This window comes from Oryx dammah, unplaced genomic scaffold (genome assembly GCF_014754425.2).
Source record: "Oryx dammah isolate SB20612 unplaced genomic scaffold, SCBI_Odam_1.1 HiC_scaffold_11, whole genome shotgun sequence".
Taxonomy (NCBI): Eukaryota; Metazoa; Chordata; class Mammalia; order Artiodactyla; family Bovidae; genus Oryx; species Oryx dammah.
The window spans coordinates 1,773,396-1,801,162 of NW_024070195.1; the positions used below are offsets into that span (position 1 = coordinate 1,773,396).

Consider the following 27,767-nt stretch of genomic DNA (forward strand, 5'->3'; position numbering starts at 1 on the left):
GCTGCCGCTGGGCTTACAGGGCCCGCGTCCCAGCGCTACTGCTCACTAGCTGGGTGACCCCTGGCGAGATGCTCGTCCTCCCTGTGCCTCGGTCCCCTCACCTGCGAACGGGGACAGTTACAGCGCCCCGCACAGAGCTGCTGTGAAAGGCTTAGCACGCGCCAGTCACTTCCGGCGCTTACTGAACCCACAGTGTTCGGGGTTCGTTCCAAGATCTACTGGATCAGAGCTCCGGGTGCCGCGAGGGGCCCAGGAGTCTGGGCTCTAACACCTCCTGGTGACGCCATGGGTCTGGTCCAGCTTGTGCTGATGTTCCTGATAAACAGGAATTCTACAGATCTGAACTTTCCTAATTCCTCCGATGCCCAGTCGATGGGTCCTGACTGATACTGATACAACGAGGTATCTGTCTGAAGGTCCTGCTTGGGAGAGATGGTGGGAGGGCCAGGACCACCCCCAGGCCAGCGTCCCTGGCTGTGACTGCTGGCACCACACCCTGAAGGCTGAGTGCCAGGAGCCAGCTAAGCCCTGGAGCTTCCCCCGAGGAGCAGGGGCGCGTGAGGTCACGCCTCTCTTTGAACTTGGACCTGATCACGTTCCTAGTCGAGCTGGGGACCGACCATCTCAGGAAGCAAGACCCCTGGATGGGGCCACTGCCTGGCAGAGCGGGGCCCTCACAGGCACCAGGGGCGTGTTGTGGGGTGCCTCCCTGTCCTGGAGGGGTGGCTGGCGGGTCCCCCACACCTGATGGGGCCCTGGGGTTGAAGGGAAGACGTGCTCACCAGGCATGACGCCTTTGATGTCACTCTCGGGATTCATGCGGTTCTTCTGCGTGAAGTGCAGGATCAGCTTCTTTGCCGACTCAAACTGGTGGGTGGCCATGAGCCACCTCAGGGACTCGGGGAAGATCCTGCAGAGAGACGGGGCGCGGGTGAGGGGGTCTTTGCATCGCGTAGGGCGAGAAGACGCTCTGTCAGGGGCTGGGAGCGTCCAGGCAGGTCTGTCTGGGTGTCTGTCCGTGACTGTGGAGGCCGGTGGGGGCTCGGGATTCATGTAGTACCACCGGCCGAGAGAAGACTGTGGCCTTGGATGTTCCAGGTTTAAAAAACACAGCAGAAAGGAGCAGCATCCTCCCAGCTGTGTCAAGAAACCCATGTAGACTGTTGAGCACAACCCTGCGTGTCTAAAGCCCGTTCCAGCAACTCACTGCTTTTGTGACAGTTTGTCTCAAAAGAGGGGCTTCCCTGATGGCTCAGACAGTAAAGAATGCAGGAGCTTGGGTTCCATCCCTGGTCGGGAAGATCCCCTGGAGGAGGAAATGGCCACCCACTCCGGCGTTCTTGCCTGGGAAATCCCATGGACAGATCTGTTTCAAAATACAAATGTTCATAGAATGATTTTAAGTTTAAAAAAATGCCCCCATTCTAGCAACCTGACAGGCACTTTCCTGGGCCTCACCTGCAGAACTATTTTCATCTTGTTGCTAATACCTGTGACTGCTCCCTGAGAGGATGGTTTTCAAGGGTTATTGGCAACAGACTCCTTGCTGGTTTGTGTTTAGGATGAAATCTGATGAGGATTCCCAGTGGGAGAAAAAAAAAAAACAAACACCCGAAGTCGTGTCTTATTATCAATGCATTTTGTAATTTTACATTTATAACGATATTTGCAAGTCGGCCGAAGAGAACAGTGTGCCTGTTTGGAGCAGGGTCAGCTTGCTTATTCTGTAAGAGCCCAGTCAGTATTTTAGACTTTGCTGCGGGCCGCGAGGTCTCCCCATAAACCACACACTGCCATGTGCCCAGGGGCGGGCTGTGTCCCCCAGGACTTGCCTCTGAGGCTGGCGGTGCCCCGGGTGGGAGACGGGGACGACAGCACAGCCCCTGCGTCCCGCACCCCGGTGTCACCGAGTCCCCTGTTGCTTGCAGGGTGTCCGGGAAGCGTGACCGATGCTGATAAGCAGTTATCTTGCTGCTGCCCGGCACCTGCCCTGCCAGCTCTGGGGAGCCTCCAATTAAGAGTAAGCCAGAAGCTGGAAAAGCTGTCAGTGTCGAATTTTTATTTCAAAGTCACATCACTCATGATGTAACAGCTGTCACCCCCTTGACTGTTTGAACAAAAATCAAATTTCTAAATGTTCACAATGTATTCTGCAGAAAGAGCTGACGTCAGCGGTACATTGGGTACACTGGGCTGATCTCTGAATGTTAATCTGAGCTCAGAGACCTGGGTCGTCACCAAGAGTCAGAGGCCCCCCTCCCACGGAGCTGCAGGAGGGCCCTCCCCAGGAAGGCATGGTTCAAGCCGGAAGCTGGGCTCAGGGAGCCCCATGTCTTTTCCCCTGGGAGCCCCTCAGAAAGATGATAACACAGGTTTCAAACTGGAGGTACAGATCTTTTTTTTAAAAAAAATAAAAGTTAATGTTTTACTGGCCTCTACTTTTTACAAATTAACTTTGAATAATGTATGTCAAACAAAGAGAAACACTCAGAATCATATTATATAGACATTAACATCTTGCCATATTTTACCAGAGCTTTTCTCTGTAATGTAATAACCTAACACAAACGCTCACCCTTATGGCGCTCAGTGCCCTCTCCCATCCGTCTTTCTGATTTATTTGAGTTTAGTGTCTCATTCTCATTTCTTGAGAGAGACACACAGATCATTAACTTTAATTCCTCTTTTCTAATATGTGCATTTTGGAATTCAAAATTCCACCTACCATTTTAGCTACACTTTACAATTTTTGATGAGTTCTTGCTGAGATTTGATTCTAAATATTTCGTGATTCTCTCAGGATTTTTCCTTACCTATGACAAACCTTGTATATATTTTACAAATGTAAATGTTGCATATATATGTATACATAAACATATGTATATACATTACATATATATATATATATACATTTACAAACACACAGGGTTTGAGAGGAGGGTAGTGGTAGAGTTGCAATCTTGTTTCATTGATTTTCAATTTTTAAAAATCATTTTGAGAAAACACAGTCTGTGTTCCTGCAAGCTGGCACAACCAGAACCCTGGATCTAGGAGGAGAGATGGAGAGGAGAGGCAGAGCCCAGGGAGGGGGGCCCCTGAGGTTATGGGGGAGCAGCGGTCCTCAGACCAGAATGAACCCAAGTAAAGAAACTGCTCTCCCAGGAGACCTGGGCACAGGTGACAGGCAGACTGTTAGCCACACGACCCATCTCCAGTGGCAGATAGCACTGCAAACCACCTCCCCACACCTGGGTCTACACTCACTAGGCATCCTGCCACACGTTTCCCATGAGTTTAAGCCTTTCAAGCTCATTATGTGGAAGTAACATTCTCCCTACTGCACAGACGGGAAGACTCAGGTGAACAAAGTTCAGTGGTATTGTCCAGCTTCCGCGGCATTAAAGGCAGAGCTGGATCAGAGCCCAGGCACCCCGACCCAGGACCGCGTCCAGGACCTCGGGGTCACAGCAAAGACGCCCAGTCCGAGTGCGGGGACGTGCTCCGATGACGGGGGATGCAAGGCAGACGCTGGTCCAGAGACACTCCCTCAGGCCCTCCAGATACTGCGGCAGCCCCCAGCCCCGGTGTTTCAATCTGCTGCGGTCAGAAAGGACTCGCTGAGCTGTCTGCCTGTGAGAAAGCCCAGAACGGCTGCTACAGCCTGGGTGATGTGCGGTGCGGCCACATATGGGACCTTAATGAAATGTCTCCCAACAAGTACATAACGTAATAACACCATGGAAATTAAAAAGCCGGCCAGTGGCCCAGAGTCTGGCAGGAATGTAGCTGAGCCTCAGGAATATCCATCATTTTCAACAAAAAGGAAAGAGCCTGGTGGGCGGCTGGAGCCCACGTCTGCTGCGGGACTCATGCGTGGGACGGACACTGAAACGGCAACCGCTCCGGTATTCCTGCCTGGAGGGTCCCACGGGCAGAGGAGCTTGGTGGCTCCACTCCACGGGGTCGAGGATGAGTCAGACAGGACTGAGGTAAGTCCGACTCATGGTCTGTTCTGCATCCCCATCACCCGGAACATCCCTCAGAAACTGAAACTTAATACTGTGATCCTTTCATAATACTGTGGCGTTGACGTCTTCGTAACGTTTAACAATAAAACCAAGTACTGCTTCTATCCCACTGGACACCACACGGGTTGCCTTCCTGCCCATCCATGTAACACCTGGTCCTGGCAAGGGTCTACATCTAAAGCTTGTCCCTCTTCAAATCACTGAACTGGAATATTTGCGCACAAAAAAAGTATGCAAGTAAGGCTGACTGCTGACGCTCTGCAAAATTAATTCTGTCCTCGAGTTGTTCTGTCTGTGATTCCGAGGCACTCAGTGTGGGTGACGTGCCTGCTGGTGACACGCTGCTGAGGTACATCACCACACTCACGGGATAAACGTGAGCTGAACACGATCAATCCCGGGGGAAAACATGTAAACCAGTGACGCCTTACGGGGAGGGCCTTCGATCAAACAGGTTAGAAGGAAGCACAGGTGAGGATGGAGGAGCAGAGCCGTGAAAGGCTTTGAGGATGAAGTTTCCCTGAACGTGGCTGAGAAAAGGGTCGTAGATGGTTGTTCTAAGGGTGCTCTGATTTAAAGAGGTGATTCTAGCTCTGGAGTATTACCAAGCATCACACATATGACATTCTGAAAAGGCTCTCAAAAAAAAAAAAAAAAAAGTCAAAGACTAGAATTGAATGAAACACCAGTTGGAAGGATATTCTAAGTCTTTGAGTCAAAGCTCTTATAAAAATATACACTTGGCTCCAGTAGGTAAGCTTTCACCTGAATTTTTTTTTAACTTTCGTTCTGTTTGGTATTGAAAAAATTAGGTAAGGAGGCTCAGTTCAGGGTAGAGCAAATGGATATGAATTAACTCTTTAAAAAATAAAACTTAAGTTCATGATTTGAGCTAAATTTAGTAAATTAGGGAGAAGGGACAAGTACAAAATTAAAGAAAATCTGGCTCTCAGGATGGTTAAATCCCAGAGTCTTCCTAAGGCAAATGAACCCTTCCTGTAAATTTCTGTGGAATAAGGAATTCTTTCATAATTAAATTGCATCCCACGAGCTGATAGGTTACATAAATTTGGAACGCAGCACCTTTATTGGTTTTCAACATGATGTACACGTAAGCTCCAGAATTCTTCCACTACGGCAAAACTGTGGGGGAGATTTATCAGTAGGCCCAGGCTCATAGACCAGTTTTGTGACCTTGGGCAAGTCACCTCACCCCCAGGCCTCTGTTTCCCCATCTGTGGAATGGGGTGGGGGTGTGTCGTGACACCAAGGCTCCCCCGGCCCCAACATTCTAATTCATTTCAAGGGGGCTTGTGGCGACTGTTGCCTCTTTCTGGAAGTTAAAAATGGTGCTGCTCATCCAGTGCACGGAACAGATACTCCAACGCTGCTTTAGGCTCTGCCAGGACGGGTGGAGTCAGTCCCTAAGACGCCTTCGCAGCTGGCCTTTTAAAGGTTTGGCAGCTCTGAATGGACCACAGCGCAGAATAGCTGGGATACAATTAAAACGTTCCTCCGTTCCCGCTCAAGACACGGGCTACTTGAATTCATCTGGCCCATTTCCTCCACTTCCTTGGACTCCCTTCTTTCGGCTCCTTTTACTAATTGATTCACACGAAAGGTGATCAGGCCGCAGAGAGTGATAGACACGTGGGCACTCAAACATAATACTGCAGGGGAATTAATTTGGCATTTTTACCAACGATAAAAATAAAATGTGGTGCTGAGAAACGCCCTGAGGAGGTAAGTGGGCAGAAAGAGCAGAGCCTCTGTGTGCTTCTTTTTCTAACTGGAATTCCATCGGTTCCTCTGAACAAGCCGCCTGTTACAGGGAGCCTCAGGGACCCCACGGGGAGCGGCCCCTCGTCCCGCAGCCTGTGGCTGCAGAGTCTCAAACCCCTCGGGATGATCATCGAGGCCACAAACGGAACCCCGATGGCTCGCCGTGACTGCAGACCCAGCTCTGGGAGGCAGCCTGTGGTGGCACACCTCGGCCAACCCCAAAGGAAGAGTCAGTCACAGGACCGCGGAGGCCTCCCGTCTCCTGCCAGGACCCACCCTCATGTGGGGCTGTTGTGGGCTTTGCCGGAGGGCCTTCAGCAACCGAAGGAGGCTGGGACCCGGCCACTCGATCTGCCCAGGGACTCTTGCCAGCTGCCAGCCCGGCAGGCACTTAGCCACTCTCCCTGCACACCTGTCACCAGAAGGCCACTTCCCTAATTTCTGCTGGTCGCCAACAGCTCCACCCTGCCACTCCTCCAACACACACGCACACCCGACACCCAACACAACACACACGTACCCGCACAACGCACACACGCACGCACGCACGCAACGCACGCACACACGCACGCACGCAACGCACGGACGCTGCCTGAGCTCAGCCGGTCCCCAGGCTCCGAGATTCCCAAGCTGGTCTGAAGCGACCCCTGGCTTCCCCGTGGTGGAATACTGGAGTACAGGCCAGGCACTGGGCCATGGTGTGGCTCCCGGGTCAGCACCGCTGGCCTTTGGAAACGAGGCCAGACCCTGCGGTGGTGACTCGGTTTGGACTGGCAGCTTCTCTCCACATCTACTTGGAAACATTTCAGTTGACTGCAGGGGTTCCTATTATTTTACATAATCTCTGCCTACTCAGAAGGCAAAAATGGGGCTGGCTCTAGCCTGAGGGCTCCTGAAAATTCCACCCATCAGCAAATCCCCCAAACCCCAATTTAGAGAGCATTCTGATTTGTTCATCAGGTGCTTACGACTGACATCCGGCTACCGCTTTTGTGTCTGTGTTTGCCTTTGTCAGTATTACCTAATCTTTCTCATCCAGATAATTTATAGACAACCAGGATTTCATGGGGCTTCCCTGGTGGCTCAGACGGTAAAGAATCTGCTTGCAATGTGGGAGACCTAGGTTTGATCCCTGGGTTGGGAAGATTCACTGGAGAGAGGAAGGGCTGCCCACTGCGGTATTCTGACCTGGGGAATTCCATGGACTGTGTCGCAAAGAGTCGGACACGGCTGAGTGACTTTCACGTACATACATAGGATCTGATGGGCTTTCCAGGTGGTAAAGAGTCCACCTGCCAGTGATGCAAGAGATGCGGTGGGTTCCATCCCTGGGCCAGGATGATCTCCTGGAGAAGGAGACGGCAACCCACACCAGTGCTCTTGCCTGGGAACCCCATGGAGGAGGAGCCTGGGGGGCTACAGTCCACGGTGTCGAAAGAGCTGGACGTGACTGAGCAACTGACCACACAAATAGGATTTGACTAAAACATTCTTTGTTGTTTTTGTTGCAAGTTTCCTGAAACTCTCCTTAAATTAACTATCTGATAACTGTACAGTCACTGCAGAGTCAGTCGAGCTCCCAGAGGCGACGTGTCTTTCATGACTCACTTCTTCCACTTTTCTGGGAGGAAAACGTTGCCCATGCGGCTTAACCTCTGGTAACGGTGTAACTGAGTCGGGTTTCCTTCCTGGTGTGCAGGGCGTCCTGAGGCCCTTGTTTTATGTCTGCACTGTGTTATTTTGACCCCCTGTTGTAAAGAATCTGCCTGCAGTGCAGGAGACCAGGGTTCCATCCCTGGGTTGGGAAGATCCTCTGGAAAAGAGAATGGCAATCCACTCCAGTATTCTTGCCTGGACAATCCCATGGATAGAGGAGCCTGGCGGGCTACAGTCCGTGGGGTCGTGGAGTCGGACACGGCCGAGAGACCAACACACACGTTGAAATAAATTTCCTCTTGATGCAGGAAGGTGTTTTTCTCCCCTGGTGAGAGAAAATGCTGGGCAGCATCTGACTCCAAGCAGACCCTCAAGAAAAGTTAAAAATCAGTATTATTCTGGCCAGAGTAGCTCTGATGGTATTTAAAAGAGCCAAGTAATATTTAGGAGCGTTTATCAACTGGAATTGTTAATCATTTTTTTCAGAATGTTATCTAACATGAGGCCCTTCGAATGTTTTACAAAGGCTTGTTTCTTGACATTTTTAAAAATTAAGATTGCTTGCAGCACACACCATGTGCCCGAGGGTTTTAAGTGCTTCTCCTCCACCAGCGAGTCCCCAGGCCAGCCCGCTCCAATGGCCGCGGTGTCAAGGTTCATCTTCCCTCTGAGGGATGGACAGACTGCTTGCTCTCCACTGTTCCCAGGTCCGCGAGAGCCTCCTCTCAGGCCTCTGTTCCCGCGGGGTTGACTCCCTCCTGCTCTCCTGGACGCGTCCCAGGTCTCGCTGAGTGCCGGCAGTGCTCAACTGATAATCCCGTACCTTCACACGTCTTGAACTTTCTCACAGCAGCTCACGCCACGTGTCCGTCAGGCGAGTCTCGGGGAGACCCTGTTCGATGCAGGGACTTGGCTGGGAGACCACGCCCAGGTTCCCTTTGGGGGGAGGGACACATGGGTGCCAGGGCAGGTGGGCAAGGTGGGACCTCGCCCTCCCAGCAGATGCCACCACGGGCCACAGCTGGAGACTCCCAGACATGCCTGTGCACAGGGATACGTTCTCACAGTGCAGAAAACATCCCTGGCTTTGGCACTGAGGTTTCTGTGTCTTCTACCGGTTCCAGGAATGCCTGCAACTTCTCCCGTCTGAGATGACCCACAGGGACTGCACACACAGCGCCCCCAGCGCACACCAGGTCCCAGGCAGGCAGACGTGCCCACGCTCCTGCTCACAAACCATCCTGGGGGCTTGGCTTCTGCAGAGGTGCTCTTCAGGGAACAGCAGTGAGCAGCGGCGTTCCAGGAGCGTGACGGAGCATCTCTACCGTCTCTGGGAACCCTTCCTCCCGGGTCTCCCCCAGCCCTGCGGGCAGGTGCCGCGCAGCCAGCCTTCGCCAGCACCTCCTCGGCCTCGGATCACTCTCCGCAGGGAGACCCCCAGGGCCAGCCAAGGCCACGTCTTCTGTGCACACCTTCCTGGTGGTGCACCCCGCACTCTCCCTCAGTGAGTGCACGCCTGGACCCCTGAATACAGCCGCCCCAGGGAGCATGCTCAGCCCCCAGACCCTCTCAGGCAACCCACACACCCAGAGGCTGCAGCCCTGCCAGCTGCATGGAGCCAGCTTCCGCCCAGCTCTCTGCATCTGCCGGGAACACGTCTCCGCCCAGAGCCTGGTCCGACCTCTTTTGATCACTTAATCTCAGCAGAGCCGTTTCCTCAGAGAGGCTAACCCTGAGCTCCGTCCTCCCGTGGCTCTGTCCCACCTCTCCGCGTGCTGCTTATTGGAAACCGTGCCTTTGGCTCGTTTACTGCTGTTCGAGCTGTGGCCCTCCTCACCCCCCAAAGAGCGTGAGCACAGGCTGGACTCAGAGGCCCTCGTGCCTGGAATCGCGTTCAGTGCAGGGAAGGGCGACCGGTTAGCACAGGATGTGAATTCACTTCTCGGTCAGAGTGCTCTGTTTCAGAGACTTCCCGAGACACAGACTCCCTGGTGTATTACTGTTTGGCCTTGGTGATGGGTCCCCTTGGTGAGAATCTCCTTCCACGTGGGTCTCAGATCCAGCGATTCCCCACTGAACTTTCATTTCTGACCCCGAGAGTCCAGTGAGCATCGCTAGGTTCTCCATCAGCTTTCAGCCGTGGACAGCAATAGGAATTTGGAGGAACACTCCGGCCCCTGCAGTGCAAACTTCCAGGTGCCAGCGTCTCAAGGGTGAGCCCTCCCTGCCCAGGGCCCGGGGCAGTCAGCCAGGTGTGGAGCTGAGGCTCTGCCGGCGCGGAGACCTTCCGGTCCTGTCATCACTGACGCTCTGAGGGCCAGCTTTCTCCTGGGGCCTCAGTTCTAAGTGCAGACAGGGCCTGAGACCTCAGCCCCGTGCGGAGGCTCACCCAGAGCCCTGGGCCCCTTTCTGGCTCAGATGCCCGTGGTGGCCTCTGTGTCACTCCTGCTTGAATGCTGTCCTAGGTGCGGGCCCCGGCACCCTCTCTCCTGCCCTGGAGGTCAGCACTGTGTCCATAACCAGCTGATGCAGCCTCTTACCTAGTGTGTGTCTGGAAGCCCCAGCCTCGTCTGGACCAGGAGGCCTTCATCTGCGCCTCTCCTCCTCCTCCTGCGCGCGCCGCACTCGCCCTGCGTCCCGGGGACTCCGCGTCCCGTGCCCTGCTTCGGCTGCTGTCCGGTTGCTCAGTCGTGTCCGATTCTGCGACCCCACAGACTACAGCATGTCAGGCCTCCCTGTCCTTCACCATCTCCCGGAGCTCACTCCAACCCATGTCCATCGAGTCGGTGATGCCATCCAACCATCTCACCCTCTGTCGTCCCCTTCTCCTCCTGCCTTCAGTCTGTCCCGGCACTGGGGTCTTTTCCAGTGAGTCGGCTCTTCTCACCATGGGGCCAGGGTTTTGGAGCTTCAGCTTCAGCATCCGTCCTTCCAATGAATATTCAGTTGATTTCCTTTAGGATGGACTCTGGTCCACGCACTTGCTCCTCAGAGCTGCTCCATAGCACCAGGCACGCTGCCAGGCACCCAGACCGCATACAAATACTGGTTCTTAAAGAGTGACTTCTAATATTTTGGTCACCAACAGCCGGGCGTGCTGGCTGGCTGCCGCTCCTGCCCTCCCCAGAGGCCAGATCATGCTTCAGGAGTGAGGGAGCTCCTCCTGCAGCAGAGGGGTGGACGGGTGGTCATCAGGGGACAAAAGAGGGGGCACTTAAGTGGCCTTTAAAAGCCAGTGATGCCCCCGGAGCTGCGGAGGGCTGTGGGCAGAGGTAGAGTGCAGTTCCCTCGACTGGCCCCCCATGCATGCAGGCCTGCACCCCTGGAAGGGGGTCTGACAACAGCGGAAGCAGCAGCTGCGATCTGCCAGCGCTGCTCAAGCCGGCTGCCTCGGGGGTCCTGACGTCGACGACAGCAGCTGACCGGGGTGAAGCGGGTCCACCTCAAAGCCGGGGAGCCCGGGCAGGAACCACACTGTGTCCGTGCGTCTGGACGCCACCCATCTGTCTGTCTGCACACACTCCTCACTTATCAAAGCACCCCGGGTGCCCTTTCCACCATCAAGTTTTGTTTTTACATTGCTGTGTTTCAAAGAACATTTTAAGGTTTTATAATGTATTCACATAAATTAACTGTTTTCTTTTAACCTTGCCTGTCATTAAATCTTGATGTATTTTTAAAATTGAAAATAAAACCCTCTAGTACTTGGCACGGGAGTCGGGCCCCCAGACCCGCTCCAGGAAACCCCTCCAGGCCACTTCTCCCCATCCTACCTGTGACAGGTGGGAGCAGAGCCTGGGCAGAGCCTCGGAGCCTGGCGGTGATGGAGACGCCGCTGCCTGTCCTCACAGGCATCTAGTCTCCGAGAGGCCGCGTGGATGCCCAGGCCTCCAGCCCCCAGGGGTGGCAGGTAGCACCGCTGCCCCTGGGAGCTGTGGAGGCCGGGAAGCCTCCAACGGGGTGGGGGCGTGGGTGTTACTGACTGCTGGGTGGATGTGCTGGGGCGGCAGGCTCCTCTCAGTGGTGGGGAGGTCAGGGATGAGGCACCGAGGCTGAGGGCAGTAGATAGCACAGCCCTTGGCTCGAGGGCCAGTGGGTGTCCTCAGTTTTGCCTTCTGTACAATGGGGCCATGAAATGCCCAGCCTGACCCATCTACTGTTTGTACAGGGCTTGCCATTTGTGTTGGCACAAAAGCGATGCGAGCAAGTGTTAAGTAAGGAAATGTCCTGAAATTCCAAGCCAAGTGAAGCCAAGCCCTGGGTACAGCAAGAGACTGACCAGGAAAGGCCTCTTTAGGTGATAAAAGGAAGGGCTTCCCACTCCATCCTGCCTTGGGGAACGGTTTCTTTCTTCGCCTCTTACAGCCCTGCTGGAAAGAGCAAGACGTCCTGAGACACGTGGGCTCCTGCAGGAGCAGAGCCGTCCAGCCCTGGGCTGGCGGGGGAGGCTGGCCTTGGCCTGAGGGCAGCCTCCTGGCGGGTGGCCTTTACCTCATCTGGCCTCCTCCCCACTGGTGCCCGACTCTGCGAACACCCTGAGCGGACACCCAGCTCTTGAGGAAAGCCACCTGAGTCCAGGCCACGTGATTGCTCTGCTGGGGGCTCTATTGCCAAGTGAGATGGGCCAGCCTAGTAAGTTGAAAGTTTGCCGCTTTCTTCCCCTCTCTGGCGGCTTGGAAAAGGAAGCCCAATTAATACCTGTCTCGGGCACAGTGAACACTTAAAGCAAAGACACAATTGACTTCTGGCCAGAAACTGGTTTTCATTAGTAACTAAATAACAGGAACACAGCGGAGCTGGTAAAAATCTCTCTGGTGTCTCATACTCAGGGCTGGGGTTGGGGTGGAATTTGGCACATAAGTGGGATGGGAGGGAAGGAAAGAGAGAAAAGAGGCTTTTCCAGAACGAGTACAACACTCACTTTCTGCGTAAAAACCTCTATCGAAGGGCGGTGGTTTTTCAACTTTGGCTAAACATTAATCCCCTGAGGAGTGTAAAAGCCTCTAGTTGACCAGGTCATACCCCCAGGCCAGTGTGTTTAGTTGCTTTTTTCCCCTAAAGTCAGCAAGCCAAACACTAAAAGTTACACACGGTTCTAAAAGCCCTAGTGGGCTCGTCCAGGACAAGGGCTGGTCAAAGCCCTGCAAGAGACCAGAGATAAATGTTCCTGACTTTGCCACATCGTCTTGGTCGAACCTGCTCAACTCTGACAGCGTGGCGTGAGAGTGGTCATGGATGACAGAGGTGGAAACACGTGAACACGGCCGTGTTCCAATAAAACTTTATAGACACGGACAGCGGGCCGGAGTCTGCCCAACCCTCACCCAGAGGAGACAGGGAGGGGCTCTGCCAAACCTCTCCTGCTGCTGCTGCTGCTGCTAAGTCGCTTCAGGCGTGTCCAACTCTGTGTGACCCCAGAGACAGCAGCCCACCAGCCTCCCTGGGACTCTCCAGGCAAGAACACTGGAGTGGGTTGCCATTTCCTTCTCCAATGCATGAAAGTAAAAAGTGAAAGTGAAGTTGCTCAGTCCTGTCCGACTCTTAGCGACCCCATGGACTGCAGCCTACCAGGGTCCTCCGCCCATGGGATTTTCCAGGCAAGAGTACTGGAGTGGGGTGCCATTGCCTTCTCCCAAATCTCTCCTGAACATCGTCAAACAGGTTTCCTCCTCCCAACATGGGACCCTGCCCTTCGGAAGCCCATTTGGGAAAGCCATGTCAGAACACCGAGCGAGCATCGGGGGAGCCCGGCCAGATGATGGGGCCAGAGGGGGCGCCCGGGGCTCGTCCTGCTCCTCCGTCTACTTTCCAAGATGAAACATTTAGAAGAGAAAGTTTTTTAAAAAAGAGAGAGAAACTCCCTCATTAGAAGCCACAGGCTAAACCTGGAAAAGACTTTGGAAAAGACTTTGATGCTGGGAGGTACTGGGGGCAGGAGGAGAAGGGGACGACAGAGGATGAGATGGCTGGGTGCCATCACGGACTCGATGGACGTGAGTCTGAGTGAACTCGGGGAGTTGGTGATGGACAAGGAGGCCTGGCGTGCTGCAATTCATGGGGTCGCAAAGAGTCGGACATGACTGAGGGACTGAACTGAACTGAACCTGGGGGCCGTCTGGGCTGGGGCGGGCGCGGTGGGTACTCACGACCAGTGCACACGGGGCGGGCGGGGCGGGGACTCACGACCAGTGCACCCGGGGCGGGCGGGGCGGGGACTCAACACCAGTGCACCCGGGGCGGGCGGGGCCGGCGGGGCGGGTACTCACGACCAGTACAGCAGCGTGAGCAGGAAGGGGCAGATGATGAGCGCCTGCAGCACCTGCCAGTCCCGGCACAGGGCGGCCAGCCCAGGCATGAGGAACTGCCCCGCCGTGGTCACGAAGCTCGCCACCATCGTGATCATGAATCGCTTCCCCGGGGGGCACAGCTCTATTCCTGGAACACAGAAGGACGAGAGAGCCGTGAGGGCCCGGCCTGCCCGTCCCACTTCCGGCCAAGACGCTCGTTTCTTAACAGCTGGATGAGCTTGGGTCCCCAGCGTGAAGGGTCGCAGGGCGAGTCTCGGCAGAAGAATACAGGGATGGAGAGCGGCGGCCCCACGATAGGAGATGCTGCTTCCTACGAAGACTGAGCGTGACATCACTCGCAGCCCCCAGGCCCTCTGCTGCCCTTCCTCTGCCTCTGCCGTGCACCCTCCCCACCTCAGCTCAGGGCGCAGGAAGTCCTCCAGACCCGCCTTCACCGCCCCGCTGTGTGTTCCGTTGCCCCCGGACCCTGAGTTCCAGGCAACCTGCTCACACATGAGCCCAAGTCAGATCAGCCACACCCAGCCTTTCTTCTGAACCAGGCAGGAAGCAAACCATGAAGCAGACTGCATCTCCTAAGGGGAGAACTCACTGAAGCCCCCCGCCCCCCACCGCCCCTGGAACTCCACTGCCCCCCGGCCCCCGCCCTGGGCTTCCCACGCAGCCCTCTCAGATGACGGCTCTGCCAGCAGGGGCAGGTCTGATTCACCTCAAGCTCCAAAAACACAGTGCCTGCCTTCAGTACATTTCGGAGCTCCAAAAACAGTGTCTGCCTTCAATAAATGTCAAGGTCATCACAGCCCCTCCTGTTTACAAGAATCTATGCTCTTAATCTGACCTTGAGTAAAGAAGATGGTCCCCAAACCTTGAGCGGTGGCACCGAAAAGACAGCCGGTGTCCACCCACTGCATGAACTCCTGTAATAAAGGTCCCCAATACCAGAACATGCAGCTGGGTTTTATACATGTTCCCTCTATAGAGCATGTGGTCTGTTTGCTATTCTTCTTCAACAATTTGCAGGATTCCCTAAAGTTTGCTGTTATTTTTTTTCCAAAAAAAGTGTCGTTAAAATGAAGTTTTAAAAAAGCAGAAGAAAGACCCTCAGGAGATACTCCTTCTCACACCTCTGTCCCCAGATGGTAGGTCAGTGGCTACAGAGCCCCTGCCGGTTGTCCAGAGGTCAGAGCAGAGGTCAGGGGTAAAAAGGTAGCAAGAAGGGAAGCAGATGAGGGGAGAACAGGAGAATCACATTTGGTCACAAGGATGGAATCGGTGCTAACAAGGATCACGCGGTATGCCAGCCAACACCTCCACCAGCTCACACACAGAAGAAACCAGAGTCATCAGAGTCTCTATCTCTGCCCCGCCGCAGACAAACAGGTCACCTTCACAGCTGTCCATGGGTGAGAGAAACCTGGCCTTGCTGATAAAGAACCTCTGCCATTTAATGAAGAAAACGGGACCAAACAGCCCTCTCCTGGGCTTTTACTGTGATGCTGTAACTTCCAGTGCCCGGGTCAGGTTCAGTAAAGGATTACTTCCTAGCGTGGCTGGGGTATTCACCCCAGATCTGGCATTTCTGCGCTTAAAAATAAGAAAGAGATCAGGGTCTTTTAGAAAAGACTGCCAGTGGCAAGTTCTAGTTTTCATGTACTAAGCAGGAGCAGAGGATGTGTTGCTATGGAAACCAGAACTCAGCATCAGCCAGGGCAAGTGTGATGCTCTGAGGCTCAGCACTGGCTAGGACCGGATGAGAAAATCGAGTACCCGGGCACCCGGGTAACCTACAAACAAAGCCAGAGAGGTAACCACGGCTTCACGTCCTGGGGCCGCGCACACGGCTGGCAGCTTTCCTCTTCCCTGCCCGGCTCTTTAATTTCACGAGGCAGTAAGCAAACATCTGCAGCTGCCATGGTTCCCCGGATCCCCTGGGGACGTCTGATCCCACATACCAATTTACATTACATGCTGACACACCCAGGGTCACAGGTAACGACCCGAACCTGGGTCGAGGTTTGTGGATGACAAAGGCGCTTCGCCCCTCTACCTGCGTGATTCCACAGTCTGACTCCGCCCTCTCCCCTCGCCGTGGCCGGCGCGCCCATTAGGTGTACACTGCCAGGGTGCACCTTCTAGAGGGTGTATCCTTGCTCTCCCTGAGTGGCCCAAGGGACTCTCTAACTCCTGGCTACCTGAGGCGGAAGCAGCAGCGCCACCTGGGAGCTCGTTCGAGACACAGAGGCTCGGGCTCCGCCCAGACCCGCAGGAGCACGTCTGCACTTTAGCTCCCCAGATGCCTTGCGGAGAGGCGCTGGCTCACTTGTTTCCCCCAAACCGTTAAGCATCACCCCCAGCGGGAGAAATGTTTTTGCCTCCCAGACACACATCGACGAGAGCTGAATAAGTAACATCATTTCCGGACCTCTCCAGGGTTGCTGTTTTGCTATGAATGCTAGCAGAGGTTTTACTTTCCCCCAGGTAGCAAAACGTAGAGCATCCGGCAGATCCACGGTATTTTAGCCTTCCTGCTGGCGCAGGGGAAAAACACAGCGATCTGATGTAAGGACACGCGGGTGACACCTGCAGACAACGGCCAGAATTCTGCCTTGCCTCACCAGGACTGCCTTCCAAACTGCTTGAAAGTAACTCTGCTCTGAAGCCTGTCTGTAAAGATGTTTGTTTTTTTTAAAAGCAATTATCAAAGAACCGCAGGCACTTCGGGTTTGCCATTAATCACATGTTCCTTTTGGACGATGAGAAATCAGCTTTTCTGAGGTGAGGAGAGGAAGGCGTTCTGCAGAGCGTGAGTCCCCGAGTCCCCGCAGCCAGTGGGGGGTGAGGACTTTAGGTGGACGGTTCTCCCGAGAGAGGCCGGGCCCAGGGCTGCATACGGGTGCTCCCGACCCTCATTCTCTCTTAAATATATTGTAAATAGACTTCCTGTGCACTTGCTGCAGGAAGACAGGGGGTCGACGTTTTCCTGAGATCACGCAGTGTTCCCCGGCTTCTCTGGAATGAATCTTCGGGGTTTTTCCGGGCGGGGGTCGGCAGTAACGCAGGAGCGCGCCTGCACGGGAGGAGGAAGCGGTGGGCCCGGCAGGGGCGGGGGGGCCCGTACAGCCCACTGCAGCGCGAAGTCTCCTGGCCTCTCCGTGCTACCCCACCCCGGCCCACGAAGTCGGTGACGTCTGTCAGCCGCACAGTGACGACGTCTAGCTGCCGCACCAGGCTGTTGTCCCTGCGGACCGCAGGCCCAGGCCGGGCATGGAACGAGAAGTCCGTCAAAGCACAGGGCACTGTGGAGCGCTCGGCCGTCCCTACGGAGGGGCGAGCCGGACAAGGGCCACCAGGCCTGGTGCAGCCGCTCAGAGGCCATGCGTGCAGACGCCCGTCCTCCGCCCTGCGCCCGTCCTCCAGCTGCCTCTTACCAGCCCAGCAGCTCAGGAGCTGCAGGAGAGAAACCACCCAGCGGAGGAGGATGGCAGCCCGGGGAGCAGCTCTGGCCCCCCCGCCTGCCCCCAGCCTTGGGGTCCTGCTGCCTCCCTGGAGCTGGGCTCCTCCCCGCGCCCCACCAAGGGGGGTCGCTCCCTGGCCGCTGCCCCCGGACACCTGCGGGCCCCTCTCCTCTCCGTTGCTTCCTGCCGCTCAGCGTGCTGGCCCGGAAGGGGACACTCCACCCACTAATTACCATCCCGGCTGAGGACACGGGCCCCCAGAGCCGCGGAAGACAGACCTGCCACGTGTCATTGTGGAATTCCTTATTATAGCAGGAGCGTCCGAAATTGCCAGTCATGGGGACTCAAATAGCACAGGAGGGCGTGAGCGCAGAAGCCTGCGATTATCTTCCCTGCCCCCAGAAAACTTCCTTTTCCTCTCAATTTAGGACCTGCCAACCCAGTGGAATGGTTTAAACTGCCTCCATTTAGGGGGAAAGAGAATAAAAAATATAGAAACATCAATATTTCCTACAAATCACGTTCCAGTGTGTGCCAGACGCGCTGACGCAGACATTTAATGCTCAAATGCGGAAGAACCACACCGCTCACCCACCAGGCCGCCGGATCTGCAGTGCTGGGCTGAGGCAGGCTCCCCATCCCTGGGGCTGAACGCGTAGGTGGGCATTTTTCACGTATTAAACTCATTCGGTCTGCCCAACTCTCTGATGGAGGTACTGATTTCGTTCTGTTTTTCAGAAGAACACCTGGTTTGCCAATTTTATGGTGTCCAGCACAGTATCTTATAGACACTGCTGTTTAAAAGATAGTAATTAAGTAAATTATTTTTATCAAGCCACAAAATTGTTATAGTCAGTACACAATGATTTCTTCCTTAAATTCAATTAAGTGTTTGCTATTTGGACTCTCATCAAATATTCAATGACAGACAACATGAACTAAGTCATTTATAACACACATTCCTAGGATAATATTACAAATGAAGCTTGTTTTTTAAAAAGCTTTTTACTTTATATTGGGAACTAGCATAAGTGGGCTTCCCAGCTGGTGCTAGTGGTAAAGAACCCTCCTGCCAACGCAGAAGATGTAAGAGAGGTGGGTTTGATCCCTGGGTCAGGAAGCTTCCCTGGAGAAGGAAATGGCCACCCTCTCCAGTACTCTTGCCTGGAGAATCCCGTGGATGGGGGAGCCTGGCGGGCTGCAGTTCATGGGGTCGCAAAGAGTCATCTACGTGACTCAGCATGTACTAGTGTAAGTGCTGGTTTTAATATTCGTTTTTCTATCCCTGGCTTGGGAATATCTGCTGGAGAAGGGAACGGCTACCCAACTCCAGTATTCTTGGGCTTCCCTGCTGGCTCAGCTGGTAAAGAATCCGCCTGCAATGCAGGAGACCCGGGTTCGATCCCTGGGTTGGGAAGATCCCCTGGAGAAGGGAAAGGCTACCCACTCCAGTGTTCTGGCCTGGAGAATTCCATGCACTTTATAGTCCATGGGGTCGCAAAGATAAGACACGACTGAGTGACTTTCACTTTACACAGAGGACCCTAAAGCCCAGGGTGATGAAGCGGCTTGTCCAAGATCGCATGCTAAAGAGGGAACGAAGTAGGAATTGAAGCCAGGTGTCCCCTGCCCCTGTGTGTCCGCCCCTGCTCTGCGCTGCAGGGAGGCCTCCAAGCAGAGCCCCTGGTGGCTCTGGCCTCTCAGCGGGACCCGCCAGGATTTCAGCTCCTGGGGCTGGGCCCACCTGAAGATGCCCACGGCCCTGGGACGGAGCCGGCCCCGGGCTCAGGCATCTGTCACGTGAGGACGGCTCTTTCTGGCGGGTCCAGCGGCGATGCCTGTGCTCCCCATGCCTTAGAGCCCCGCGACGGAGCCCGTCAGGGTCACGGGGGCTGAGACGCACCAGTAAACCCGCAGAAGCTGGTCTCACCCGAGATCTCACGAGGCTCACAGAGCCACGCGCTGATCACAGGCGCGGGAGACACCGCCGCAAAGCCAGCTGCAACACAGGAGCCACAGAGCCAGTGTCCTTCCCAGATAAAGGGTTCTTTCCACCACCTTATGCTTCTTTGAATGAACATTATAATTACTCAAAAGGAGGGAGAACGATTTAAGTGTTCACTAGTGTTTCTGCTCAGGGAACGCTTCTGTTTAAAACCAGTGGCTGCCGTTCAGCAGTACACAGTTAAGCATTTCAATTAATACTGTACCACCAGTTATTTAATAAGAGGAAAACAAGCCAAGAAGAGAAGTGACTTGAAACATCAGAACGGGCTCGAGTCCATTGAAATCCTGGCATTTCGGGTCTGCTGAGTGTTTTCAAGCTGAGTGAAGGCGCGGAGATGGAGTGGGTGATTTCACATCCCACTCAGGAATCACTCAGGTTTCCAGCAGCCGGTTCCAAAGTGACAGCCTCAGTGCTCATGCTGTTTTGTACCATCCATTCCGTGGGTCGAAGCCACACTTATGGACCAATCAGGTTTCCGTAATTAGACGAGCCATCCAAGCAAACAGGCCCCAGAGGCATCGGATGTGGAACCTCAGAGGAATGTGGCCGAAGAGTGGAGTCCTAAGTTAATACGTCCAACCCTGCCCCACATCAGTGGCACACAGCTCCTCGGGAGGATCGCCCAGCTTTTATTTCTCTTCATCAGCATTGCTGGCCTTGGTCCTTTATGAGCTTGACAAGCAATCAGGAAATTAGGGGGTTGGGTTTACGGTAAAGATACCTCAACCTGAGGTCACAGTATCATTGCTGGTAACAGTGAATGTTCTCTACTCTTTGGCATACTTTTCCTAAATAGGGAAGAATTCTTAGCAAGGTAGTCTTTCTAAACAAGTTCTTCCTTTTTTATTTTTCTCTTCTTCTTACCTGCCCATTTCTCTTCTGTCTACATTTTTAAAACAATTTTTTGAAATGTAGACCATGTTTAAAGTCTTTCTTGAGTTTATTGAAGACATTGAATATTCAATATTGTGTTTCTAACATGTTCCCGGGTGACGCAGGACCTGCTGGCTCAGGGGCCACACGTGAAAACCCAGCGTTCTGAACACTGGAGGGGGAGGCTCACATGTCTTAACCCTGAGATTAAGTGCGGTCCCCTTTGCAGCATTTTGTGGGACAAATATCAACAACCTCAGATATGCAAATGATACCTCTCTAATGGCAGAAAGCAAAGAGAAACGAAGGAGCCTCTTGATAAGGCTGAAAGAGGAGAGTGGAAAAGCTGGGTTGAAACTCAGGATTCAAAAAACTAAGATCATGGCATCCAGTCCCATCACTTCACGGCAAATACGGGGAGAAAAGTGAAAACAGAGACAGATTTTCTTTTCTTGGACTCCAAAATCACTGCAGATGGTGACTGCAGCCACGAAATTAAAAGACACTTGCTTCTTGGAAGGAAAGCTATGACAAACCTGGAGAGCATACTAAAAAGCAGAGACATCACTTTGCCGACAAAGGTCTGCATAGTTATTTAAAGCTATGGTTTTTCTAGTAGTCACGTACAGATGTGAGAGTTGGATCGTAAAGAAGGCTAAGTGCCGAAGAACAGATGCTTTCAAATCGTGGTGCTAGAAAAGACTCTTGAGAGTCCCTTGGACTGCAAGGAGATCCGATCAGTCCATCTGAAAGGAAACCAACACTGAATACCCGTTGGAAGGACTGATGCTGAAGCTGAAGCTCCAATACTTTGGCCTCCTGTGTGAATAGCTGGCTCATTGGAAAAGGCCCTGATGCTGCGAAAGCTTGAAGGCAGGAGGAAAAGGGGGCAACAGAGGATGAGATGGCTGGATGGCGTCACTGACTCGATGGACATGAGTTTGTGCACGCTCCAGGAGATGGTGAAGGTCAGGGAAGCCGGGTGTGCCGCGGGCCATCCATGTGCTGTGCTGCAGTTCGTGGGGTTGCAGAGAGTTGGACACGACTCAGCGACTAAACAACAACAGACAGCAAAGCCGCAGCCCTGGCATACTGAAGGCAACGCAGACCAAGGCTGAGCACAGCTTCAGCACCAGGCGGCCTGCAGGCCTTGCGGAGGCGGGATGCTTGCTTGTTCGAATCACCATACATGTGATTTTGTTTCCCACTGAAGAAAAGAGTTCTCCCAGTATCCCAAGGGCAAGGCAGGCAGAGGCATAAAAGACCTGGAGTTGCAAAGAAGTTCAACTGTCAGCCTATTTCAGATGAAAGGAAGCTCAGAGAACACCCACCAGGGTGGGCAGAGTTGAATGCCAGGCAGGTAAGAAACGTGGAAAACTGGCCCGGTGTGAGGGGGGCCTGTGGCAAATCGCAGCTTTCCCGCTCCGTTCAAAGGCCTTTAAATTCAATTAGGAAATAAATTGCTGTCTGGGTCACTGGGAACGCAGCTGGGCTGGGTCTGCCGCGTGCTGCCAGCCAGCTGGAGTCATTCGCGGGGAAAGTCAGGTTGCAGAGCCTGTGGGAGCAACCAGCCCGCTCCCGTCTGGCCCCTCTTCACGTCCAGCACTGCATCCGGGACCGAGCAGATGCTCAGCAAACGCTGAGATAAAACCACAAAACGAAGGAGGCGCATGTTCCCACGGGAGCCCAGGATCTGGTACACCAGGGCCTGTAGTGTCTACTGAGCCCCTTCCCACGTGGGCAGGAGGGCCCTACAGATGCAAGGAGCCCTGACCACAGAGGAGCTGGCAGCCTACTCCCTAGCTACCCCACAGCTCCCAGCGGGCATCGGCTACCGAGGCAGCGCCTTTAGGGGCTGCGGCCAGGATGTGGAGGGCAGCGTTCACTGCCGACCCAGGCCTGCCCCACCAGCACGGCTGCAGAAGGGCCGGAAGGCTCACGGGACAGAATGTCCAGCCACCCCAAGGTGCCAGGACAGCTGTGTGGCCCTCATTCCCACCAGGACTAAAATCCAAGTCAGCCTCCTGCTAACCAGGGTCCTGCCCCGGTTTTATAAAAATGAAGCCAGCATTCCTTCGCCTGCCCTCCTGTCCCCGACGTGTGGTCCTGGCACCAGGTCCTGGGGAGACGCTGACCATCCCTTGCCAGGCGCACCGGCTTCCCAAGCCCCAGCCCCAGTCCTCTGGGGCCAAGCCTCAGCTTTTCCAGCTCAGGACCTTGGGGGACATCCGCCCTGAGGCCAGCCCCCGTCTGCAGGCCTGAGATTACACAGGCCTTATCTGCGAGTCCTCCTGCCGGGCACTCCTGCCCCACAGGAATAGCGTTGTCCAGGACAGGCGGCGGTGGGGGGAACAAGCGAGGACATGGGTGGACTCTCCACCCTCCAGACCAGCCTGGTGGCCTGGAGCTGGGTGCCCAACACACTCACACTACCAGTGCGAAGACTCAGGATGCGCTGGCCGGCGGGGTGACCGAAGCGGCCTCCCAGCGCCTTCCCCAGCGCCCGGCGCATCGCCTCCAACTAACAGCAACTCCGGGATGTGGCCCAATAGCCCCAGGGCAGCGGGGGCCGCTCCCAAACACCCCCTTAGTTCCAGGTAACCGCGAAACAAACCAACCTCTGGAAAAGCTTCTACCTCTTGTGAAAGTTGGGGACTTTTCAAAGAACGGCAACTTCTCAAGAGCCGAGAATTCTACCTGCAGCATGAGGAAGGGCCTTTGTAAGTGATCCATTGTTTAAAGGTGAGGAAGGTTTCCCAGGGCCCACATGAAAAGAGACACCTCTCACAGCAGATGCAGGCCTCATGGACACAGATGGGCCTCGGGGAAAGGATGGCCCCAGGATGGGAGGGTGGGAGAGGTCCCGGGGCCTGTCTGTGGGTTTGATGGGATCCACCCGGAAGGGACACATTTAGTACTTTTAAAGGCAGCAGGGAGGCACTGTAGATTCTATGTAAATTTTTTTAAAGTTTAATAAAAGGTTTTGTTTCTCTTTTGGTGGCACTGGGTCTTTGCTGTTGCACATGGGCTTTCTCCAGCGGCGGCGGGCGCAGGTCCCCTCTAGCTGCAGGTGCGAGGGTTCTCGTGGAGCGTGAGCTCCAGGGCCCGCGGGCTTCAGCAGCCCCGGGCTAGGTGCTCTGCAGCGGGTGGGGTCTTCCCAGCTTAAGGACTGAACCCATCTCCTCTGCATTGCAGGGCCGATTCTCAACCCCTGGACCACCAGGGGAGCCTGATTCTCAGCAATCCTACTTAACAGAGCAGCATCTTCCAACCATGTTCCTTCTTCAAGGACAACAGTGAACAGCCAGGACCCCCATCTTTCACACTCTGTGAGCACAGGGCTTCTCATCACACACACACACACACACACACACACACACCACACACACACACCCACACACCACACACACACACACCACACAGAACACACACACACACACCCCAGACACACACACCACACACACACACACACACACCACACACACACACACACCACACACACACACCCCCATACACACACATCACACACACACACACCACACACACACACACACACACCACACACACACACACACACACCACACACCACACACACACACACACACCACACACACCACACACACACACACACCCGTTCTGACCACTTCATACCCTTCAAAACAGCCTCCTGTGCAGTCAGGGGTCATACGGTGCCCACGAGTTCCAGCTGTTTGTAAAGACTGGGACCCTGTGTTGAGGCCCCCGGCAGGCCAGGCCATCCAGGGGCCTCTGTGAGCTACAGCGGGAGGAGATTCCCAGAGAGCAGCCCTCCTCTCAGGCTGGGAGGACACGTCAGGTACAGGACAGAGATCAAAAGTTTGGGAAAGTTCTGCCATCGAGTTATAGCTTTTTTGTTTGTTTAAGATTTTCTTCCAAAAGCCTACTTTTCATACTGCAAGGAGATCCAACCAGTCCATCCTAAAGGAAATCAGTCCTGGATATTCATTGGAAGGACCGATGCTGAAGCTGAAACTCCAATACTTTGACTACCTGATGCAAAGAGCTGACTCACTGGAAAAGACCCTGATGCTGGGAAAGACGAAAGGCAGGAGGAGAGGGGACGACAGAGGATGAGACGGTCGGATGGCATCACCGACTCGATGGACATGGGTTTGAGTAAGCTCCAGGAGACAGTGAAGGACAGGGAAGCCTGATGGGAAGTCCATGGGTCTGCAGAGTCAGACCTGTTTTAGCGGCTGAACAACAGCAACTGTTTATATGGGGCAAGAGGCTATTTCAAGGTGAAGCTTTGAGGGCACGCCTGAAGCTCATTTTTAGTTAGACGACTGTCAGACCTCCCAGAAACATCTGCGGTTTATACAGAATGTGGGGCTTATACCCCATCTTAACGTGAGGAAAGAGTGAGGATTTCAAGGAACAGTGAGTAGGGAGAAATGAACGCCACAAACGCAGATGAAAGAAGCTACTGGAAAGTAAGGTCTGCTTTAGGAGAGTCTGTCTGCGCAGTTTCTCATCTCGGGCGACAGGAGCTATTCTTCCTGATGTACCCCCCTCCCCCCTCAAAGCTTCCCACAAAGGGGGATTTATGAAAGTTGAATTCTTTTAGAAAAGCCTCCTCTTGGGCACTAAGGGGGTTGCAGAGAACGCCTCTTCCCGCGCCTGTCAAATCCCAGTAAAGCTCACACCGCTGTTGCAGCTCCTGGACCCTCCCCGGGCAGACGCAGTGGCCTGCACTGCCGCCTCTGTTCCCAACCACACGCGTGTCTGCAAGCAAGAGCCCCTCCCACTTCACAGGGTGGCCCCAAGAGGCAGGGGGCCAAGCAGGCTTCCAGGGTTACAGCACCTGGAACTTGAGCCCAGACCTTCAGATTTTAAACAGCAGATGTGTCCTCTGAGAACAAAGCAAAGAACGCCGCCCTCCAAAGGCAAACTCGGATCCCATTTAGACACACTTTAGACACTGGTTTCCTGTCAATCGTCTCCTTCCAATAAGACTCACCCAATTTATCACCAGGGCCATTAACAAGACCAGCCTTAAAGAGCTAAACATATCCACGAGGGCTCCCTCCTGTGTTTGCTAAGACATAATTAAACACTCAGCAACCAGCCAAATGTCTAAGGGCCCATCACTGGTTCCTGAATTGTCCATCTGCTTCCAAACAGAAAGACACTGATTGATGACCTCAGGGACTGGGTGGAGTCTGGCCTAGAGAAGAGCTAATAATAGTCAAACAGCAGTGCCAACCAGTGAGCAGCTCTCACAGGCGAGGAGGAAGGGCGCGTCTTATTTGGAAAAGGGCAAGTGGAAGCCAGAAGGCTGCAGAAGGGAGGAATCGACATCCTACGCAGACACTGAGGATGTCACTTCCTTCAGGGAATCTCACACTTGGTTCATTAATTCCTAAGACTGTTAGGATTTTTGCTCAGGTATAGAACACAAATTGGGCTTCCCTGGTGGCTCAGATGGTAAAGAATCTGCCTGAAATGTAGGAGATTTAGGTTTGCTCCCTGGATTGGGACGATCCCCTGGAGAAGGCCATGGCAACCCACGCCAGGATTCTTGCCTGGAAAATCCCAGGGACAGAGGAGCCTGGTGGGCTACCGTCCATGGGGCTGCAAAGAGTCAGACATCACTGAGCAACTAACTCTGAGGTTCTCTGAGAACACAAATTAGAGTGTTCGGCCAGGTCTCTGACAGCCCTGGAGGAATATTCTGATTTCTACAGCTTTTCCTTCCAGAACTGCACATGTCCAATAAGATGACCAACTAAGACTTAAAATTTAAATTTAAGTAAAGTTAAATAAAATTAAAAAGTCAGTTGTAGAGCTGGGCTAGCCACATTTCACATGTTCTATTGGACAGCGCTGATCTAAAATCTGACATCAGTGTCGAAATAAGGATATTTCAACATTCTCAAGAATGTAGAAGTAGGAAGGAGGGGGAGACAACTTAAGAGATGGTCTTTAAATTGTGAAATATTTCAAATCTACAGTGGAAAAGTATAAGAAGCAATAGAAGATACTTGTGTGCCCACACTCAGCTCGGTCATACTCCCCCACTTCCTTTCTTTAGTGAAAATAAGAAACTATAAGAGGTTCAGTGAGAGCCCCAGGGGGCCCCATCAACAAGCCCAATGAAAGCCTTACTGAAAGTTCAAAGGAGGCCCGTGATGGTGCCCGGAAACCACGTGGTGAGCACCCTGGGCTCCGGACCAGACGTGCGGGCCCTGGCTCTGTGCATCTCTGCGTGCACGCGTGGACCTGGGCCCTGGGGACGGGATGCCACATCCTGCCGTCCTGCCCTGAGTAACCCGGCCATCGCAGGGTGTCCACCCCATTCTGGACACTGAGCTGGGTGCTCCCCACGGCCATGGCCACTCACTCAGAGCCCCAGAGGACTGCGCAATCTGGCTGAGACCTCTCATCTGTACACGGCCCCGAGGGGAGTGCCCGCCGACCTCCCCAAGCCGTCCCCGGGGGTCAGGCCTGGACCAGGGATGCCTGTGAAATGCAGACTCCGCTTTGGGGAGAAAATGACCGAGCCCCCTTGCCTCCCCACCTCATTTCCGCCGCCAGCACCACCCTGGAAATAGAAGCTAATCTTCCATTATCTCGTCAGCAAAGTAAACATTTCTCCCTCTGGGTAAACAAGTCAGGCACCCTCTGAGCAGGAGAATAGGGGAGCCTGGCAGCAGGCCTTTCTCCTGGCAGCTCCGAGCAGGAGCGCCCCACTCATGGGGCCGGGGGCGCCCCAAGGCCTTCGAGTCCAGAGACCCCGGCCCTCCACCGCCAGGAGGTGCAGGGCTGCTCCGCAGGAACCTGACCTCTTTCCAGCCCTACCTCCCCTTCTCTGCCCCACCCCAGCAGTCCAGTCCAAAGCAGGAACCTAAGGGGCTGTCTCTTCCTTCGTCCACCCTGCGCCAGTCACCACCAACACCTCCTGGAGACACTTTGGCGCCACTGACTCGACCACCAGCACACACAGCTGAAGGCCCCGGGGAGCCCCAGGGGCCCTGGGGTCTCTGGAACCTTCTCCAGGTTGTGGATCACCCCCAGGGCATCCCCGTGGGCCCTGAATCATTACAGCGCCAAATACTCCTTCCTCCGCCTCCAGTTCCTCATGGCCTGGCAAACAGCCACACTTGGCATGACTTGTTTTTATCAGATTAAACTGTATCATCCCTCTTCCCACACAGGATTGCGTTTCTGTTGGCGAAGGACAGTGAATACCCGACCAGCACTTTAAACATCACTCAGTCTGGGGAGACAGCGGAGAGACGAAGACGGAGCCTTAGAGCTACGCAGAAATGAGCACAGCGCGAAAGCGGGACATTCGCGTTTTACGGGCAGTGCCCCAGACCACCTAGCATTATTAGCATGAATATTTGCTCGTTACTGCTGTCTCTCAGGCTACGACCCAGGAGACAGATGTGTGTATGCTAAGCATCCTGATTCCTGGGGTACAGGAAAGAGGGGAACCACACACCCTGGTCCCCCTTGCTTCCTGACCTCAGCGCTCCACCAAGTCAGAGTCTTTGCATCTCCTGGGGTACACAAAAGCCTGGGGGTGGGGGTGGGGAGGGCCATGCTGATATAAAATTCTGTCCAAGACTTGACGGCACCGTGACCCAGCACACACACACAGGCTCGCGACATAGTT

The 27,767-nt window shown here is 54.2% G+C and overlaps 1 protein-coding gene across 2 annotated transcripts in view; it reads right to left on the reverse strand.

Annotated features, from left to right (window-relative positions):
- The window catches only part of SLC22A23 (solute carrier family 22 member 23), a 122,858-nt gene that overhangs the window by 15,049 nt on the left and 80,042 nt on the right, over positions 1–27,767 (reverse strand). For both annotated transcript variants that reach the window (XM_040249353.1, XM_040249352.1), the window contains exons 4-5: positions 13,733–13,901; positions 783–910 (exon numbers count right to left, since the gene is read on the reverse strand). In XM_040249353.1, coding sequence (XP_040105287.1) covers positions 783–910; positions 13,733–13,901 — 297 coding nt within the window. The remainder of the gene's footprint in view (positions 1–782; positions 911–13,732; positions 13,902–27,767) is intronic.